The sequence below is a fragment of the Bos indicus genome, chromosome 11 (assembly GCF_029378745.1).
Source record: "Bos indicus isolate NIAB-ARS_2022 breed Sahiwal x Tharparkar chromosome 11, NIAB-ARS_B.indTharparkar_mat_pri_1.0, whole genome shotgun sequence".
NCBI lineage: Eukaryota > Metazoa > Chordata > Mammalia > Artiodactyla > Bovidae > Bos > Bos indicus.
In genome coordinates this window covers 11111257-11130205 of record NC_091770.1, presented here as the reverse complement: position 1 = coordinate 11130205, position 18949 = coordinate 11111257, and the positions used below count along the sequence as shown (strand labels likewise).

Here is an 18949-nt window from a genome sequence, read left to right as displayed (position 1 = left end):
CAGTCAATAAATATATGCGTTTATTGCATCCCTTGGTCTTGGGAGATAGGGGGAATAGAATTAGAGTTAGTGGCTAACGCGGCCAAGCAAGGGTTCTACATGCTCAAAAATAATGGCACCATGGAAAACCGGCTAACCTTCCCTTACCAACGATTCTCGTAGCTCTCACCGAGGCCCAGCCTCTGACCCTTCTAGCCACGCCGACTCTATGGTAGCGAACCATAGAGTGGCGGAAGTGGCCCACCCCTTCCTCTCCCGGTCCAACGGCTTTGTGAAGCTTCTGGGGATTTCTCTGCCGCGGAGCATTGTGGGGTTGCTGGGCGTCCCGGGCGCGGAGAAGAGGAGTAGCCGGCCACTGGATAAGCTTACAAGATGATGGTGAGTCGCATCTCAGTCATCCGGCTCCATCCGCTGCCATCTGGTCGGTAGCTGGCGCCGCCTGGCCTAGATTAGTCTCGTAGAACCTTCTCCTGCTTATTGACTCGGTTCTCGCTCCGACCCTCTGTCTGTGAAGGACCCCGGCCCGCTACCGCCGGGTGGGCCCGGGCCCGGAGCAGCTGCCCTCAGCAAGGGTTTTGTGGGGGTCAAGAGGAGGCTCCGGTCGGGCCGGCTGGGGACTACAAGTCCCAGGGTGCTTCGGGGCCTTGAACCTGCGTCGATCACCCGGTTTTCCGAGCCCCCCATAATCTTGACCTGGGTCAAATGACTGCGGGTTGAGCGTGCATACGCGGTCCAGGGCCAGACTTGGAAGCTCTGGCTGTCTTGAAAAATGCGGATGTGAAGGAGGGTGCTTCCTATAAACGGCAGAGGCAGCATGGGGACGGAGCCCAAGGAGAGCTGTGGTCTCTCATTGCCCCGCTCCCTGCCACCTTGCTGCTGCATCATTGAAAACAGATTACTCCGCTGATCATCCCTTCATTCATTAAGTAAACGCATTTTGTTGTTCAGTCGCTCAGTCCTGTCTGACTCTCTGCGACCCCATGGACTGCAGCACGCCAGGCTTCCCTGTCCATCACCAACTCCCGGACTTGCTCAAACTCATGTCCACAGAGTCGGTGATGCCATCCAACCATCTCATCCTTTGTCGTCCCCTTCTCCTGCCCTCAATCTTTCCCAGCATCACGGTTTTATCCACTGAGTCAGTTCATCGTATCAGATGGCCAAAATATTGGAGCTTCAGCTCCAGCATCAGTCCTTCCAGTGAATATTTAGGACTGATTTCCTTTAGGATTGACTAGTTTGATCTTGCAGTCCAAGGGACTCTCAAGAGTCTTCTCCAGCACTCAGCCGCCTTTGTGGTCCAGCTCTCAGATCTGTACATGATTACTGGAAAAACCTTAGCTTTGACTATACAGACCATTGTCGACAAAGTGATGTCTCTGCTTTTTAATATGCTGTCTAGGTTTGTCATAGCTTTTCTTCCAAGGAACAAGGGTCTTTTAATTTCATGGCTGCAGCTACTATCCGCAGTGATTTTGGAGCCCAAGTGAATAAAATCTGTCACTGTTTCCATTTTTTCCCCATCTGTTTGCCATAAAGTGATGGGACTGGATGCCATGATCTTTGTATTTTGAATGTTAAGTTTTAAGCCAGCTTTTTCACTCTCCTCTTTCACCTTCATCAAGAGGCTTTTTAGTTGCTTTCTGCCATTAGGGTGGTGTCATCGCATGGCTGAGGTTGTTGCTATTTCTCCCAGCAATCTTGATTCCAGCTTGAGCTTCAGCCAGGCATTTTGCACGATGTACTCTGCGTATAAGTTAAATAAGCACGGTGACAGTATACAGCCGTGACATACTCCTTTCCCAGTTTGAATTAGTCCATTGTTCCGTGTCTGATTCTAACTGTTGCTTCTTGACCTCATACAGGTTTCTCAGGAGGCAGTTAAGGTGGTCTAGTGTACTTATCTCTTTAACGTTTTTCCACAGTTTGTTGTGATCCACACAGTCAAAGTCTTTAGCGTAGTCAATGAATCAGAAATAGATGTTTTTCTGGAATTCCCTTGCTTGTTCTGTGATCGAGCAGATGTTAGCAATTTGATCTCTAGTTCCTCTGCCTTTTCAAAATCCAACTTGTACATTTGGAAGTTCTTGGTTCACATACTGTTGAAGCCTAGCTTGAAGGATTTTGAGCATTATTACCTTGCTAGGATGTGAAATAAGCACTGCTGTGTGGTAGTTTGAACTTTTAGTACCTACTGAATGTACTAGGCCCCTAGTACAGCTTCTGAGGTGCAACTTCTCAACTAGGAGAATGGGCAGGGCAGTGGGGATGATGCATTAGAGGTGAGAAGACCCAGCCTCTGACCCTGTCTGCCCTTCCAGATGTGACATTAGATGGCTTTTCTAGTTGGCCACCTAATTCTGGGTCTCATTTTCTTTAGGGAAGCAGGTGAATCCTGGAGGCTGTCTGTAGCCCTCCCCTCCCCCCTTCTGTGGCATCCCTTTCTCCAACTCTACAGGTACCTTCCATGGGTCCCAAACAACCTCAGTGATGTCCCCCGAGTTGCTGTTGAACAGGGCCAGCTCTTAAGTGTTTGAGGTAAAACCCTGACCTGTGGTTCCTGTGCACTTGGCAGGTCGCTTGTCCATTTTTATCAGTCCAGCTCAGTTCTCTGTTCTTCTCCTGCTTCCTCAACTTCTGCCTGACCTAGTCATATGTCAGACTGACAGCTGTCAGGTGTGCAGTCTACCAAATGCCCTGAGAATGCTGCTTGTGCCCGAGACAGTAGGAACCTGGCGTTACTCTGTGTACCCTCTCCCTTTCATACACCCAGTACTGCCTTTTTCAGTCGGTCTTCAATGGTACCTATTCCCTGAAGTCATCTTCATCTCATGCAGTGGCAGCATAGTAGAACACTTGAGAGTAGGGGCTCTGGAGCCACACCGAATGCCTATGTTTGTAATTAACTGTGCCACTTAATGGACGTATGACTTCGAGTGTGGTATTATATTTCCGGCCCCCAAAGTTCTTCTGACTTGCGATAAAACCCTTCACCAAGAGGCCCCAGCCCACCACCTCAGCTTTTTCCTGAACTGACCCCTGGTCTGTTTCCTTGCTGTTTGACTTTTTATAGCTCTCCTTTTTGAGTATGAAACTTAAGTCACCAAGAACTCTTGCTGTTATTGTTTGGTACCTGGTGTTGAGTTGGTACCTGACACTCTGGAAGCCAATTGTGATTGAAAAAGAGGTAGGAGGGTTCCTCAAAAAGCTCAGTCCTGTGACTTCGGTACAGCCACACAGAAGGTATTGGTATGTCCTTGCCTTTGTGTTCAGCACTGCATGCCTTAGCGTATGAACACCTGTGGTTTTATAGAGCATCAAGCTAAATAATGCTTATTAAAAGTTATTAAGGAAAAGGAAGATCATTAAGCTGAAATTAGCAAGCCTTTCATGGTAGATACCCTTGGCAGATTATTGGATCCTGCTGTTGTTTCTTCACTTGAGTAAAAACGAGGTTGGAAAGTAACAAGGACACGAGCTGGGCTTGCCCTTGGAGGACTGACAGAGAGGCACCGTCCTGGTAGACCTAGCTTGGCTCAGTCCAGTCCTGCCGCCTTTTCCTCCCCACAGGATCTCTGTACCCAGCCTGCCATTTCTGTAGGGCCTATACAGCATAGAACTTGGGACAACGTGGGCAGCTGCTTCCAAGCCCTTCCTGCTTGTACTTAGGAAGTCTCAGTGAATTTAGTGTCACCGTACTGCTGATGCTTTTCCAAAAATAAGGACTGGTTGCCACCGTACTTCATGATGTGTATAAAGCACTTTCAAGTGTATTTGGCCCTTGAATAACTCCCGAAGTTAGGGGCCCAGATTCTGCTAAGTCAAAAGTTTGCATATGATTTAGTCAGCCCCCATATCTTGATTTCTTTGTATCTGAGGATTCAACCAACCTCAGGTGGTGGTGTACTGTAGTATTTACTGCTGAAAAAAAACTCAGGCATAAGTGGACCTACACAGTTCAAACCATGCTGTTCAAGGTTCAACTGATAATGTAATTGGAATTTTCAGCACCAAAAGCTTCTGTATATTGCTTTGTATGTGGCCAAATCTAGGCACTCTACACATTGAAATTAGTGTAGTCCTTACCTTTATGAAGCTTGTATTTTAAGATGGATGGCAATATAAACATTATGCTTGAGAAGGAGCAGAGTTCTGGGATCCCCTGATCCCAGTGCCCGTGTTAACTACTGTTGAGAGGAATGGCAGCTCTGAGGAATTGCTGGCCTAGTGGGAAGAAAGCGGTTTCGGTAGAATATGGCAGTGTGGCTCTTGCAGGTGGTGTATAATTTGGAGTTAGAGATGAGAAAAAGTTTATAAAAGCATTGGATAAGTTAGACTTGGTGGGGTGAATGACTCTGTTGAAGGGACTAGCAAGGGATTAAGACTCAAGTTGGTTTTTGATTGATAATGTAAATCTCTGTTGGGGCAGGGTTGGACCAGAGATGACTTGAAGCTGCCCTGAGGAATGATTTAGCAGGACTGGGAGAAGGGGCCTTTGGGGAACCCATTTTTCCTTGCAAGGGACCCGAAGGAATTCTGAGAGTACAGAGAAGCCATTAAATAATGTATGATATGTTTGTTAGGAAAAGTTGAAACAAAATAAAATACCCAAGTTTCAAATTTTTCTTTACCACTCTTACTTATTTGAGTTTGTTGTGCATCTTTCTAGCCTGTTTTTATGCAGTTGCTCATTATATCTTGCCTCTTACAGTTATTTGTTGTTGTTGTTGTTTTACCCCAGTGTAAATTAGACTATGCCATTACTCTGCTAAAAGCTTTTCCAGGGCATCCCTTCTTTGTAGGAATAAAATCTATAAACTCCTTACCGTAGTCTGCAAATGAGTAGTGATTTGATTCCTGTCTGCTTCTTCAACCTCATTCCAGTCTTTTGCTTTCTCACTACCTTCCAGCTACACGGGCCAAAGAAGTCAAATTTTTAAAGAAATTGTTCAGTTAATGTGGAGTCAGCCTCATGGGTTGTTTGAGTTTCTAGTTTGTGAATTCTTGGCTCTTTTTGTTGGACTGAGACAGCCTGATGCTTTTCTATGTCTTCTCCACTCAAACACTTGAAATATCCCCAGGGGTGGACATGGGCAGTGACTGTCAAACTTTACGTTTGCAATTCACAGTAAGAAATAAATTTCAAAGCATAGGGTTGCAGAGGGTCAGATACAACTTTGGGACTAAATAACAACATAGCCTAATTGCACACACATAACTAACATAAGACAAGTTTTGAAACAGTGTTTACACTTATCTGTTTAATATACATAAAATCAGTCATAAGAGAATAGTGACTGTTCTGAGACCAATGCAAAATAGAGAAAAACTTGTTTAGGGTATCTGATTGGAGATTAGTCACAAGAAAGCTTTATGGAACCAGCATGAGAGATGGAAACACTGCTGTACAAATTAGAGTTGTCATTTTGTGAGGCAGGACAAACGTGCCATTTGTTTATCTGCCTAGCCATTTCCCTACACTCCAGCTACCATCATTGGTAAAACCACCTGCCTGGGCATCTCTGGGACAACATCTGAAGCTCTTGGCATCTCATTCTGCATCAGTGCCCATCTCCTCTGCGGTTAAGCTCTCAGGCGGTTGAACGGGTGTTTGCTGGAGTGAGCAATAAGTATGGCCCGCTTCCTCCTGTGTGGTGGCCTAACTCCTCAACCCGGGAAACAGGGTCAGAAGCTGAAAGGGGTATGCTTTTTCAACTGGACACTGAAGAATACATTATTTGATTTGTTCTTTTTGACTAAATCAGTGCTTCTCAAACCATTTTCTGGTATACCTACAGAGCATGGTGTCTCTGGGGGTAGAGGCTATTTAAGGAATAGATGTAGTGGATGGACATTGGGGGAATGTGCTTTAAAGGGGCCTCCAGATTTTTTTTTTTTTTTAAGTGAATTGCTCTTTCTTCTCTAGCCCACACCAGTTATCCTGTTGAAAGAGGGGACTGATAGCTCCCAAGGCATCCCCCAGCTTGTAAGTAACATCAGTGCCTGCCAGGTGATTGCTGAGGCTGTCAGAACTACCCTGGGCCCCCGTGGTATGGACAAGCTCATTGTGGATGGCCGAGGTAAGTGCAGAGTTTCTCAGACCAGTGTGCAGAAGAGGAGGTTCCTCTAAAGTGTTTGGGGCCAGCAGAGCTTGGCAACGGAAATCCCTCTGCTTTTAAGATCGCTGAAGGATTGCTCTCTCTGAAGCTACTTCTTTTCATACACTGTCGTGAATGCTGAGCCTCTTGGGAATATATGGAGAAGCCAGGTTCAGGAATCTTGCCTTGTAGAGAGATTTGGCCTAAAAACATGAAGTAGAACCTTCCGAAGTTGCCTGTAGTCACTCCTGTTGTATCATGTTGCTGAGACAAATTCCACATTATGCTTTATGTATTAATTTACAAGTGAAATACGAGGGTATCAACTGTTAAGAATATCTAAATGATTATCCATTCTTATTTTTTAAAATGTTTTCTGCATCCAGTAGAGGTTTGCTATTAGGGAAAATGAAGAGCTCATGGTTTTTGGAAATGTGTGGTTTTAGGTGGCCCTTTGTGCCCAGAGCTAAATCCATAAAAAGATCAGTTCATTTCCACCACAAGACCCTCTGTCCTGTCCCAGTAAAGTGTATATGGGCTCCAAGTCCACTAGAAGTCAGAATTTAAGGAAAGATCTTTACATTTTTACTTTGTGTTTGTTCCTTTAAAGGCAAAGCAACAATTTCTAATGACGGGGCCACAATTCTGAAACTCCTTGATGTTGTCCATCCTGCAGCGAAGACTTTAGTGGACATTGCAAAATCCCAAGATGCTGAGGTAGGAATATCAAGTCTATGTGTTTCAGTGGAGATTGAAACACATGCCTGTTTGTTCCTTTGCTCTTCTTTCTTTAAGCATTTTGATTTTATATCTAAAACCATAATTTCACAAATACAGGTTTGTAAAACTATGTAGATGGAATTAATAGCCCTTTAAAATTCCTTCTGTTTCACTGTGTTGTGGCTCAGGTCTCAGAACCAGGCCTGTGGGCTGTTACTCATATGAGTTGCTCAGTAAATAATTTACGCTCTCATCTGTTGGTTGCCTTATAAGATGGAGTTGGAGATTGTTTCCAGTTCACTTTTTTCTTTCTTAAAAAAAAAAAAAAAATTTATAATGGTAAAACACACATAACATAAAATTTGCCATTTTATGTTCCTGTCAGTGACATTAACTTGTCTTTGCCTTTTTAAAAATCATTTCTAACACTGGAGTCTTATTGAGAGAGACAAGTTTGCATTTCAGAGTGTTATAGATAACCTCCCAAAGTTACAGTAAAAGGTCTATTAAGACCCTGTAGCCTGGAAAACAGTATGGCAGTTTTCAACAAAGGAATACCTTTCTGTCTAGGAATTTGGCAGCTTAAACCCTTTGCCACAGTAACTTTTTTTCTCCCTAACATCTCTTACAGTCCACAGAAACATAAGTGAGTTAAAAGTAAATTTCTTCTATATCAGAGGTTAACCAGTTTTCTAAAAAAACTCTTTTTTCTCAAAGAAAAGGGGAAGCAGAGGGAAAAAAAGCTCTTATTCTTTTTCTCCTTTATTAAAAATAAAGTTTAGATCCCATTGTAGAAAATTGCCATTAAGAAAAACAAGCTCATAATCTGCTTATTCCAAATAGTGTTTAAAATACAGATGACTTTGATCCTTAGAGGTTTGTTTTGTGAACTCCTGTAGAATTTGTTCCCATTTATCTCATACCTTTTGCTACCATTATTTGTTATTTGTGACATATTCAGTTCAGTTCAGTCGCTCAGTCGTGTCTGACTCTCTGCGACTCCATGAATCGCAGCACGCCAGGCCTCCCTGTCCATCACCAACTCCCGGAGTTCACCCAAACTCATGTCCATCGAGTTGGTGATGCCATCCAGCCATCTCATCCTCTGTCATCCCCTTCTCCTCCTGCCCCCAATCCCTCCCAGCATCAGACATATTAGCATTATATTATAAGCATGTATATTGTGTTACTGATCATAGTACCTTGTCCATAGTAAATAAGTTCTTGGTTAATTTGTGTATATGATTTCATATTCTGGGAAAATTTGTCCAGACCAACCCTCTTTGGAGAATGGGCCTGGCTGTGGAATTAATTTTGTGGCCCAGGACCATTTGATGGGATGAATATCTACCCAGCAACACCCCAGTTTAAATGGATAGATTGCCTAGAAAACAGAGTTTGGGGGTTTTATTCCTGAACATGAGAGGATGTGAGTTTCCTGTCATCCTGTTCCAGGTCGGTGACGGCACCACCTCAGTGACCCTGCTGGCTGCAGAATTTCTGAAACAGGTGAAACCCTACGTGGAGGAAGGTTTGCACCCGCAGATCATCATCCGCGCCTTCCGCACTGCCACACAGTTGGTATGGGAGTGCTAGTGAAGCTGGGCCGCTTGGGCACCTTTTTGTTTCTCTTGGGATATGGTCTGTATTGGGTTGTGGAGGGTCTGGGGACAACATTCCTTGAATATTTTCTGAATTCTACTCCATAGAAATCTCAGTTCTACCATTCAATAGCTATTGACTAGGTATATTACTTAGTCTGTTTAAGCTTCCAGTTTCCTCACAGACTATGATGTAGACATACCACAGGCTGTCAGTAAGTGAGAGCTGTTTTGTTTTTATCAAGTACTTCATAGCACATCTTGAGACCTTGCTTTTATTGACCTTTGACTTTCATTCTTTAACTTGGGGTAAGTCAGTTCCTCCTCACCTTACTTTCTTTACTGTCTCTGTTTTGGGGTGGTGACATTAAAATGAAATCATATGTGAGAAGTATGTATGAAAGGATATCTTTTGAAAAAGATGGCTTTGAAAGGATACAATGTTTAACATACAAATATGTGTATCATGTGTTACATGACATAGTTAGTGTATAAAGTACTACAGGTTGTCACCAGTGCTGTTCTGTGCCTGCTCTACGTTTCTAACTTAGAGCATTTTTCTAAACTAGAGATGTATATTTTTCTGGGCAGCTTTAAGACTTAGAAATGTTATTTCAGCTGTCGAAGTACTTAAGATTTGGGCGTAAACAGATGAGGAACTAGCAGGAGAGATTGGGACCCACTTCTCCAGTTTGTTTTTAACGTGAGAGACTCACCCCGTTTCTGTTCTTGGCAGGCAGTTAACAAGATCAAAGAGATCGCAGTGACTGTGAAGAAGGAAGATAAAGTGTAAGTTTGCAGTGAACTTTGTCAGAACCTTGACTTCCCATGGCCAGATAGGATGCAGAAGCGTGCTGGAATACCCTGCATGGACTGGGGCTGTTTGGCCCTTGCTAAACCCCTTGCTGTGCCCCAGTCAGTCCATGTAGTACAAGAGAGGCTGTAGACTGTAGTTGAAGAGCTGTCAGTCATGAGGTCTTTGAGTGCAATCACCATTTGTCACTGGTAATCTTCCCTAAAGATTCAGAAGACAAAGTGTTGAGGGCTGAATTTAAAGGCTAGGATAGAAACCATCTCCACGTTGCAATAGAGTACCATAAGAGGGGCTTTCGAGGCCTGATGCAGGTCCCACCCTTGTGTCCCAGGGAGCAGAGGAAGCTGCTTGAGAAATGTGCCATGACTGCTCTGAGCTCCAAGCTGATCTCCCAGCAGAAAGCCTTCTTCGCTAAGATGGTGGTGGACGCGGTGATGATGCTTGATGATTTGCTGCAGCTTAAAATGATTGGAATCAAGAAGGTGCAAGGTGGAGCCCTAGAGGTGAGCCTGCCGAGGCCTCCCTGGGAGGCTCTTGCTTTCACATCGACCCTGTAGGCAGCTTGGTGTAGGCGGACAGCACACATTAGAGGAATAGAGAGAGAGAGCACTTGGGCGGGAAGCCAGCTGTGTTCCTCATACTGTGGCTATAAGTGTCTCCTGTAGGTGCATTTTATAACCTCCACAGACTTGTATTACTTGTCAGCAGAATCGAAGGATGAACTGGCTGATTTTCAGAATCTCAGTGTTAATGTCGGAGGGGACAGGGCTAGCTCTGATAAATTATCTAAAACCCTCTCAATAAATATAAGTACTTTGCAGTCCATTCTTCTCCAAGCGGTTCAGGCAGGCTGTCCCTTCTTTTATTCATTTATCTTGAACAGATAATACGGAAGTCAAACTGTAAAGAAAGTCCTAAAGGAAAACAGAAATGTCTCCTATACCACTCCTGCCCCAGAAACCACTATTAACTGTGTGTGTTCTTCCAGACTGTGCGTCGATAAGTATAAATGTAAATATTGTTTTCTGAAACGAATGCTCACTTGTAGTACATAGTGTCCTGCAACTTTTGTTTATTTAACAACATATTTTTTCACTTATTTAAATTAAAATAGTGACTAGTGTCTACTGTATTTGCACAACACAATTGCGTTTTCATTCTGTTCATCTCCTCCTCTTCCTGTCATGGCACATGAGAGGGGGATGAGATTCCCTGTATATAACAAAGCTGTGAAGAACCTGAAAGTCATCTGAGCCGTTCCCATGCCTTTGGCCCCCAGATGGTTGTGTTTCAGCCCATTCTCTACGTCATGACTTGCTGACATTGTCTTTACACGCTGCTTTGATCTCAGTGTTCCATCTTCTGTTCCAGAAACCCTTGAGATTAAATTGGCATTCACTAAACTAGGGATCAGAACTGTAATTTTAACTGGTGAGAAAGCCAGGGGCTGCAAGCCACACGTACGTTCAGTCTGTCTCTCTTACCAGACCTCTGTCCTGGTAACGCACCCTTCCTCCAATCTTGCATCCCCTAAGTTCGTTCTATTTTTTGCTGCAGGGTGAGGTTCCTCAATTTACACTCTGTGTGTGAAGCCACTTGGGGTTCTGCAGGCCCACAGGATAAGAGTCAGGCCTTAGCAGAGCCTTTAAGATTCTCCTAAACGTGTCCCTGCCCTCTTTTTTCCCCCCTACCCTCTTTATTTTGTATTCCAGCAACTGCTAATGGCTTTTCATCCCCTGACTGCACCACACTGCCTCTGCCTGTTGGGGACATCTCTTTCGTTTTCTGTTTGACTAATTTCAGTGCATCCATCTAGATTCAGCTCAGGCATCACCCCCTTTAGGAGGCTATGGATTTGAATGATGTAGGAATCTGTTCCCTGATAGGCTACGGTATTATGTATTGTAGACTAAAACTGTAGATTAGTACTACGAGAAAACACATAGGTCATTGAACGGAATACAGTTTTTAAAATTGTTATTTTGTTGACATATAGTTGATTTACAATGTTCTGTTAATTTCTCCTGTTCAGTAGAGTGATTGTTAACACATACCTAATTCTTTTTCATTAGATCAGATCAGATCAGTTGCTCAGTCGTGTCCGACTCTTTGCGACCCTGTGAATCGCAGCACACCAGGCCTCCCTGTCCATCACCAACTCCCGGAGTTCACTCAGACTCACGTCCATCGAGTCAGTGATGCCATCCAGCCATCTCATCCTCTTTCGTCCCCTTCTCCTCCTGCCCCAATCCCTCCCAGCATCAGAGTCTTTTCCAATGAGTCAACTCTTCTCACGCGGTGGCCAAAGTACTGGAGTTTCAGCTTTAGCATCATTCCTTCCAAAGAAATCCCAGGGCTGATCTCCTTCAGAATGGACTGGTTGGATCTCCTTGCAGTCCAAGGGACTCCCAAGAGTCTTCTCCAACACCACAGTTCAAAAGCATCAATTCTTCGGCGCTCAGCCTTCCTCACAGTCCAACTCTCACATCCATACATGACCACTGGAAAAACCATAGCCTTGACTAGACGGACCTTTTTGGCAAAATAACGTCTCTGCTTTTGAATATGCTATCTAGGTTGGTCATAATTTTCCTTCCAAGGAGTAAGCGTCTTTTAATTTCATGACGGCAGTCACCATCTGTAGTGATTTTGGAGCCCAGAAAAATAAAGTCTGCCACTGTTTCCACTGTTTCCCCATCTATTTCCCATGAAGTGATGGGACCAGATGCCATGATCTTCGTTTTCTGAATGTTGAGCTTTAAGCCAACTTTTTCACTCTCCTCTTTCACTTTCATCAAGAGGCTTTTGAGTTCCTCTTCACTTTCTGCCATAAGGGTGGTGTCATCTGCATATCTGAGGTTATTGATATTTCTCCCGGCAATCTTGATTCCAGCTTGTGCTTCTTTTTCATACTCCTTTCAATTATGATTTATCACTGAATATTGAATAGTAGGACTTTGTTTACCCATTCTGTGTAATAGTTTGCATGGCAACCCCAAACTCCTAACGCACTTCTCCTCCAACCCCCAACCCCCATGGCAACCACAAGTCTGTTCACTTTGTGAGTGTTTCTATTTCATAGATAGGTTCATTTGTGTTGTATTTTAGATTCTACATGTAAATTATATCATATGCTATTTGTCTTTTTCTTTCTCACTTCACTTCCTGAATATACCCTTCTTTATGGAGTGGGAAATGACCAGGTCATTTAATAAGAGGTCTCAGGTTGAGCCTGCCTTCTCATAGTGTTAAAGTCACTCCCAAGTGCCGTGTGCTTTCATCATGCCCTTCTGTAAAATCTTCCATGCAGCAGGCTCTGTTTTGGAATGAGTGGTGTAGTAGTTCATATTTTGAGGGATTGAGATGAGAGAAGCCACGATGATAACTTGAGAACTGCGGGAAATTTCTGACTGTTATGACCTTTTGTTTTCATCTCCTGAAGAGAGGAAGCATCTAGGCTACAGCACACAGGTGTTTGTGCGCTCACGTGCAGTACGGGTAGGAAGGGGTGTGTGTACATATGTGCAGTGAAGACTGGGAGGTGTCGAGTTGGAACGACAGTGCATCCCTTGGCACGTGTGCTTTGGAGGGTCAGTCTTAAAGGACAGCCCAGACAGGCTTTTCCCATGCTTAGTCTCTGCAAGCTAAGTGGTTTTCCTTATCCTGAAGGGACAAACAAAATATGTTTTTATATTTTTCCTAGCATTTAGGATGATGGAAAAACTTTGTTACAGTAGTGGAATAAAAACATAATTAACCCTTACAGGTTCACAGAAATGGACATGCATTAGTCCAGCACACCACTAACTTGATTTTATTTCATGCCAGTACTGAACTGTTGAACCGTCTGATTTTTTTAAACAGGAGTCCCAGCTTGTCGCTGGCGTCGCATTCAAGAAGACTTTCTCTTATGCTGGGTTTGAAATGCAGCCCAAAAAGTACCATAATCCAATGATTGCCCTTTTAAATGTTGAGCTCGAGCTGAAAGCTGAGAAAGATAATGCGGAAATCAGAGTCCATACAGTTGAGGTAGGTCCTCCCAGCTGGCAGCGGCATGAAACTGGGCAGCATTCTGGGCCAAAGCCTTGGGCCTTCGTGGTCATCTTGGGCTTAGCTTTGTTTCTCAGGTACCTTATGGGCTCCTTTCCCCTCCTATGCCCCTAAGTATTGATGTCTAAATGCTAGGCCCACTCTTCTCACTCTACTCTGACCTGGACCTGAGGAGGTTTGGATAGGGCAAACCTGCTGAAACATTATCCTTTGGCCCTGGAGAAGGGGCTTGCGGGAGCCTTTCAGCTATAAAATGAGCCCTGTATTTTGATTCCTCTTATTTGGGCAGATGTGAGCTCTGCCCTTCTAGACTGTCCCATGCTGCTGGGACCGGTGTGCTCCCAACATTGGTATCAGCAAGGCTGTCACCCAGCTGTAAGCATCTGTTCTTGGAAAATGCATCCCGAACACAGAATGGCCTTTGAAGGAAAGGGCTTGTCATTGGGAACTCCGTGGCTGCAGTGCCTCAGAGGAGCTAGAACTTAGCTGCCCAAACTGCCTCACACCTTAGCAAATACCAGCTCTGGAGTAGCTCCCAGTGCTCAGATTACTTTCTGCTTTTGTGTTTGAAAATTTTAGGTGGTTCCTAAGTTACCTTATAGGGTCCTTGTTTATTTGAACTGAGGGGAGTCTCTTCTGTTTACCCTCTGTTAATTCCCTAATAAATTAGTATTTTCTGGGTCTCTTCAGGATTATCAGGCAATTGTTGATGCTGAGTGGAACATTCTTTATGACAAGTTAGAGAAGATCCATCATTCTGGAGCCAAAGTCGTCTTATCTAAACTCCCCATCGGGGATGTGGCCACCCAGTACTTTGCTGACAGGGACATGTTCTGCGCTGGCCGAGTGCCGGAGGAGGATCTGAAGAGGACAATGATGGTAACCAGGTTCTCACGGGCTGCTTTTAGGTCTTTCTGGCCCCAGAGGGGTTTTCACGTACCCTAGTGTACTGGAGTGGTGTGTGAATCTGGGCTTGTCTTCTCAACTCTTTTTGCCATGAAACACTTCAGTTCCAGAGTGTGCATACTACTATGTAAGAGTTAATCTAACCAAACAAGTCAGGAAAGCTGATTTGTGAGGGAACCTAGCAGTAGTGCTATGATCAGCTGGCTAAGCTCCAGTCTTGATGCTGCAGGCCAGGTTTCCTCTCTCTCTCTTTTTTTTTTTTGCCGCATCTTGCACCTGTGGAATCTTAGTTCCCCGACCAGGGATGGAACCTGCACCCTTGCACTGGAAGCATGGCGTCTTAACCACTGGACTGCTAGGGAAGTCCCTCCTCCCTTCTTAAGCATCTTGCCAAGGTGCTTTAAGTTTTAAAGCACTGATCATGACTTCAGTCACTGGGTTCAGAGCACCCTAGTTTAGGGAAGAAGGTACTGGGTAAAGCTTTTTAACTGGGCTTGTTTGCCTTCATGTGTCTTCATTCTGTTTTGTTTTCTCCTCTTCCAGAGGGAGCCTTGAGGTCAAGGGTGAGAGTGGGTCATTAGTGTATCTGGGGCACCATGGCAGTCTAACATGCGAATTGGCTATAAAACTAGGTGGCAGGATGCTTGCTTCCCACCTCATGTGATCTGTCACTGCTAGATGATTTTGTCTTGTGTTCCTCAGGCTTGTGGAGGCTCCATCCAGACCAGTGTGAATGCGCTGTCGTCAGATGTTCTGGGCCGCTGCCAGGTCTTTGAAGAGACTCAGATTGGAGGCGAGAGGTGAGTGGCAGGCCTGGGCTCTGTTTGCTTAGCTCATGAGACTTGCCTGGTGGCCTTCTGCCATCTTTGGTTCGTGGTGTATATATAACAGGCCTCCCAGGTGGCGCTGGAGGTAAAGAGCCTACCTGCGAATGCAGGAAATGAAGAAAAGCGAGTTCGGTCCTTGGGTGGGGAGGATGCCCTGGAGGAAGAAATGGCAACCCACTCCAGTATTATTGCGTGGAGAATCCCATGGACAGAGGAGCCTGGCGGGCTACAGTAACATGTGCTACTGTCTTCTGAGGTCTTAATCTCTTGGGGTGAATAGTGTTAAGTTATATAAAGTGTTTCAGGAAGAAAGAAGGTCAAATCGGGTCTACAATCTGACTCCACAGTCTTTTATACCCCTGTGGTACAGCCCTAGACCTTCCCAAGAACGTGCTCTTAAGGGTGGGCTTGGAGAACTTTAGTGAGGGACAGAAGAGCAGCTGTTGAGTGTTGGGAGGACTTGGTGACTTCAGAACACTGTGGGTTGGCAGCAGAAATGAGTTCACAGATACAATTTGATCCTGGGTGTAGGTACAATTTCTTCACTGGCTGCCCTAAGGCCAAGACATGCACTATCATCCTCCGTGGTGGTGCAGAGCAATTTATGGAGGAGACAGAGCGGTCCCTGCACGACGCCATCATGATTGTCAGGAGGGCCATCAAGGTACTGGACTGGGGGCTTCCAGCCTGCACAGCCTACTCTGCCTCTTGAGCTGATGCGACCCTGGGTTTGTGTGGTGATCCCTTTCCTGTATAACCTGTCCTTCCAAGTGGGCATGTGGGCCCTGGTTGTCTCAGATCAAACACCCTCAGTCTCTCAGAATAAGTCACGCTGCCTTAAAAGCCAAGACCTGTCCTGTGAGCACCTGTGGAGCTGATGGAGTCAGTCGTCCCCGGCACTGTGCCAGTGCCCTCGGGGTGTAGGTGACCGTGAAGAGGGTCAGAAACCGGATGGTTCACCAGATTGCACTTGGGATGTGCTAGGCGTGGTCCGTGTCCAGGCTTCCTGTGGCTTGGGCTGGGGGAGGGAGTGAGGAGCCAGCCCTCCTTCTAGTCTAGGGGGCCTGTTGACTGAGTGGCCCAATTTGGCCATGGCTGGAGTTTAGACAGGGGGCTCCTTGAATTTAGAGGTGTGTCTGGTCTTTGCAGAATGATTCAGTGGTGGCTGGTGGTGGCGCCATCGAGATGGAGCTCTCTAAGTACCTTCGAGATTACTCAAGAACCATTCCAGGAAAACAGCAGCTACTGATTGGGGCCTATGCCAAGGCCTTGGAAATTATCCCACGCCAGCTCTGTGACAATGCTGGTTTTGATGCCACAAACATCCTCAACAAGCTACGGGCTCGGCACGCCCAGGTGGGTTATTCCTTTCCTTTGAGTCCAGGGACTGGGTGGATGGGGCTAGATTCTTTGAGTGTGCTGTGCTTACTCGGGCTCTGTGTGCTCAGCCCAGGTGATGGTGCTGGACCCAAACCCGGTACCAACTGACTGCCTCCTCTGAGGTCAAAAGGAAAGCCATGGTGTCAGGACTAGTTGTTCCAGGGTTTCTTCAGTGCTGCTTTCAAGAGTCTGGTCACTCCTTTTGGTGCACTGAGGGAATGAAGAAGCACGGTAGCCTCCTCCCTGAAGCGTGTACGACCACTGTGTGTATGGGGTTCCTCGTGGGTTCCTCCAGCACTTCTGGGCCCTGCTGACAGCAGTCCAGCCATGGCTGTACTACCTCCATGTAGAGCACGCATCTCTTGAGAATTTAATTTGTTCATCTGCTGTTGAGCCAATACTCATTTAGAGATGTTTGCTAAATGCCATTTGTTAAATGCTCAATATGATGACGACAGTACTCAGTGAGTGGCCTTGCTTCCGACTTGTGTCAGAACTTGAAGCAAGCTACTTTCTCTTGTGTGTCCGTTTCCTTATCTGTAAAATGGGGGCTACTGGAAGCAGTGTGATGATAAAATGAGATCAAGGGTTGGAAAGTCATCCTCTTGAGAAGCGTGGTTTGACATACAGTCCTCAGATGACCTGAGGGTTAGAATGGGGCCTTCCTAAAACCCAGCAGCTTGCCTGGGAGAGGCCCTGGGTAGCACTTCTCAGGTTTGGAGGGGTGGTGGAGGGCAGGGACGGGAAGAGGCTTCCAGGCTCCCGTTGGAATGCCATCTTCCTTAGGGAGATGCCAGCGGGTTCAGAGAGCCTGAGGATGCCTCAATCTCAGTCATTCAGAGGATGTGCAGGAAGAAATTTGAGAGCAGTTCCGTATCATTTTCCCTCTGTTCTGCTTTTTCAGGGGGGCATGTGGTACGGGGTGGACATCAACACTGAGGACATTGCTGACAACTTTGAGGCCTTTGTGTGGGAGCCAGCGATGGTGCGGATCAACGCCCTGACTGCCGCCTCCGAGGCCGCGTGCCTCATCGTGTCTGTCGATGAGACCATCAAGAACCCTCGCTCAACAGTGGATGCTTCCCCAGCCGCTGGCCGGGGCCGAGGTCGTGGCCGCCTTCACTGAGGTTCCCAGCCCTCACACGAGTGCCCGGCAGGCTGTGCTTACTCTGTCTTGGTCAGATATTACAAGGAAGGGGTAGTATTTGGCCCACTGTGTTCTCACTGGAGGTTATTTAAATAAAACTTAAAAAACCTAGAATCCATTTTGCACATTATTTGGGTGCAGGAATTTTACTCATAAATGACTGTGGCTCAGAATTGTAGCTTTATGTGTACTCACCCAGCAGGTAGAAAAGAGAACTCGGCCAGGGGAGGCGCTCCACTTAAGTGGCTCCTGTCTGGAAGTTTTGCTTTAGCTGCTTTCTCAGTCTTAGAAGCAGCTGGAAGATACGGAGTTGCTTCCTTTTTTTTTTTTTCCTTTTTTTCTGATGTCATCTTATTTGGCCCTGACCTTGCCCAGCACTGCTCCTAGGGTTTCTCTGGGTTTCTGTTAAATGCATTACATTATATCTTGTTTACCCCTTTTACTTCCATATTCTTTTGACTCGGTCCCTTAATCTCTCTTATTTAAGATCTTGAGGTTGAGGAGTCTTGAAGCAATGTTTCTAAAGTCTTGTGACTTCTTAGAAGGGCGTCCATTGAGGAGGTGGCTGAAGGAGCCACCTGGTCTTAATTCAGCCACTAATGGTCCTGAGGGGTCCCTTCTGCTTTCTTCTAACCAGTGAAAGTTGAAAATGGCCGGCACAGATAAAATAAGCATTCTAACTGCCTCCTCCTCTATGCTAGTCCTCAGAGTTGGCCTGCAGTTAACTAATTAATAGAAAGCTTCTGCTCCCTGAATCTGGGAAGTGGGTTTTTTGTTTGTTTTTTTTTTAATCTGAATTTCAACCACTCCGAGTTTGATGAACTCAAAAGTAGATTAAGGTGGTGGTAGGTCCACACATTGGAGTCTGGCATCCCTCCTAACTTGATGGTCTTTAAGTAAATTTTTTCCAGTTGTTCTACCTGTATGATGATAATAGCTGGCTCAGAGTTGTGGGGATGTGTTCAGCTACTTGTTTGATGTTAGAGCCACACAGTTTTAAGCCTAAATACCTATTTTCTGATTTTCATTTTAAGACCTGAGGAATCAAATCAGTAGGGGCAACCCCATTTTGTCAAATGGAATGTTGAGCCAGACCATGATGGGAAACTTGGTCTCTGTCAGGCGAAAGTCGGATTGGCTGGCCGGAGCCCTCTCTGGTGCCCAAGCCAGTGAGGGGATGGGCAGGTGTGTGCTGTTCCTGCTGGGCTTGCCCTTAAAGATGGCTTCTCCTGGCTGAGAGTCAGAAATGACCCCTCAAGGCTCTACCTGCAGACCCTGAAAGCTCTGGCGGGGGCAGTAACCCGCATGGTCTTCCTCCAGCGACGCCTACCCTCCTGAGACAGGTCTTCATAATACTTCAGTTCGCCTCATTGACGCCATTCAGATCATCCACCTCCTTGCTAATC

The 18949-nt window shown here is 45.7% G+C and overlaps 1 protein-coding gene across 1 annotated transcript; it reads left to right on the top strand.

Annotated features, from left to right (window-relative positions):
• The first annotated feature begins 151 nt into the window (after window positions 1-151).
• Window positions 152-17657, top strand: CCT7 (chaperonin containing TCP1 subunit 7). Its single transcript, XM_019969927.2, has 12 exons — window positions 152-378; window positions 5927-6080; window positions 6709-6815; window positions 8274-8399; window positions 9156-9208; window positions 9565-9736; window positions 13098-13262; window positions 13974-14162; window positions 14892-14989; window positions 15548-15680; window positions 16166-16372; window positions 17301-17657. Exons 1-12 carry the CDS (start codon window positions 373-375, stop codon window positions 17520-17522), a joined length of 1632 nt encoding a protein of 543 aa, XP_019825486.2. The 5' UTR covers window positions 152-372; the 3' UTR covers window positions 17523-17657.
• The last annotated feature ends 1292 nt before the right edge of the window (window positions 17658-18949 follow it).

Bases quoted from the DNA above. Each gene is read 5' to 3' on its own strand.
- CCT7 (XM_019969927.2), top strand. The intron at 8,400-9,155 runs GTATGGGAGTGC...TGTTCTTGGCAG, and splicing joins TCCGCACTGCCACACAGTTG to GCAGTTAACAAGATCAAAGA. The intron at 15,681-16,165 runs GTACTGGACTGG...TGGTCTTTGCAG, and splicing joins TTGTCAGGAGGGCCATCAAG to AATGATTCAGTGGTGGCTGG.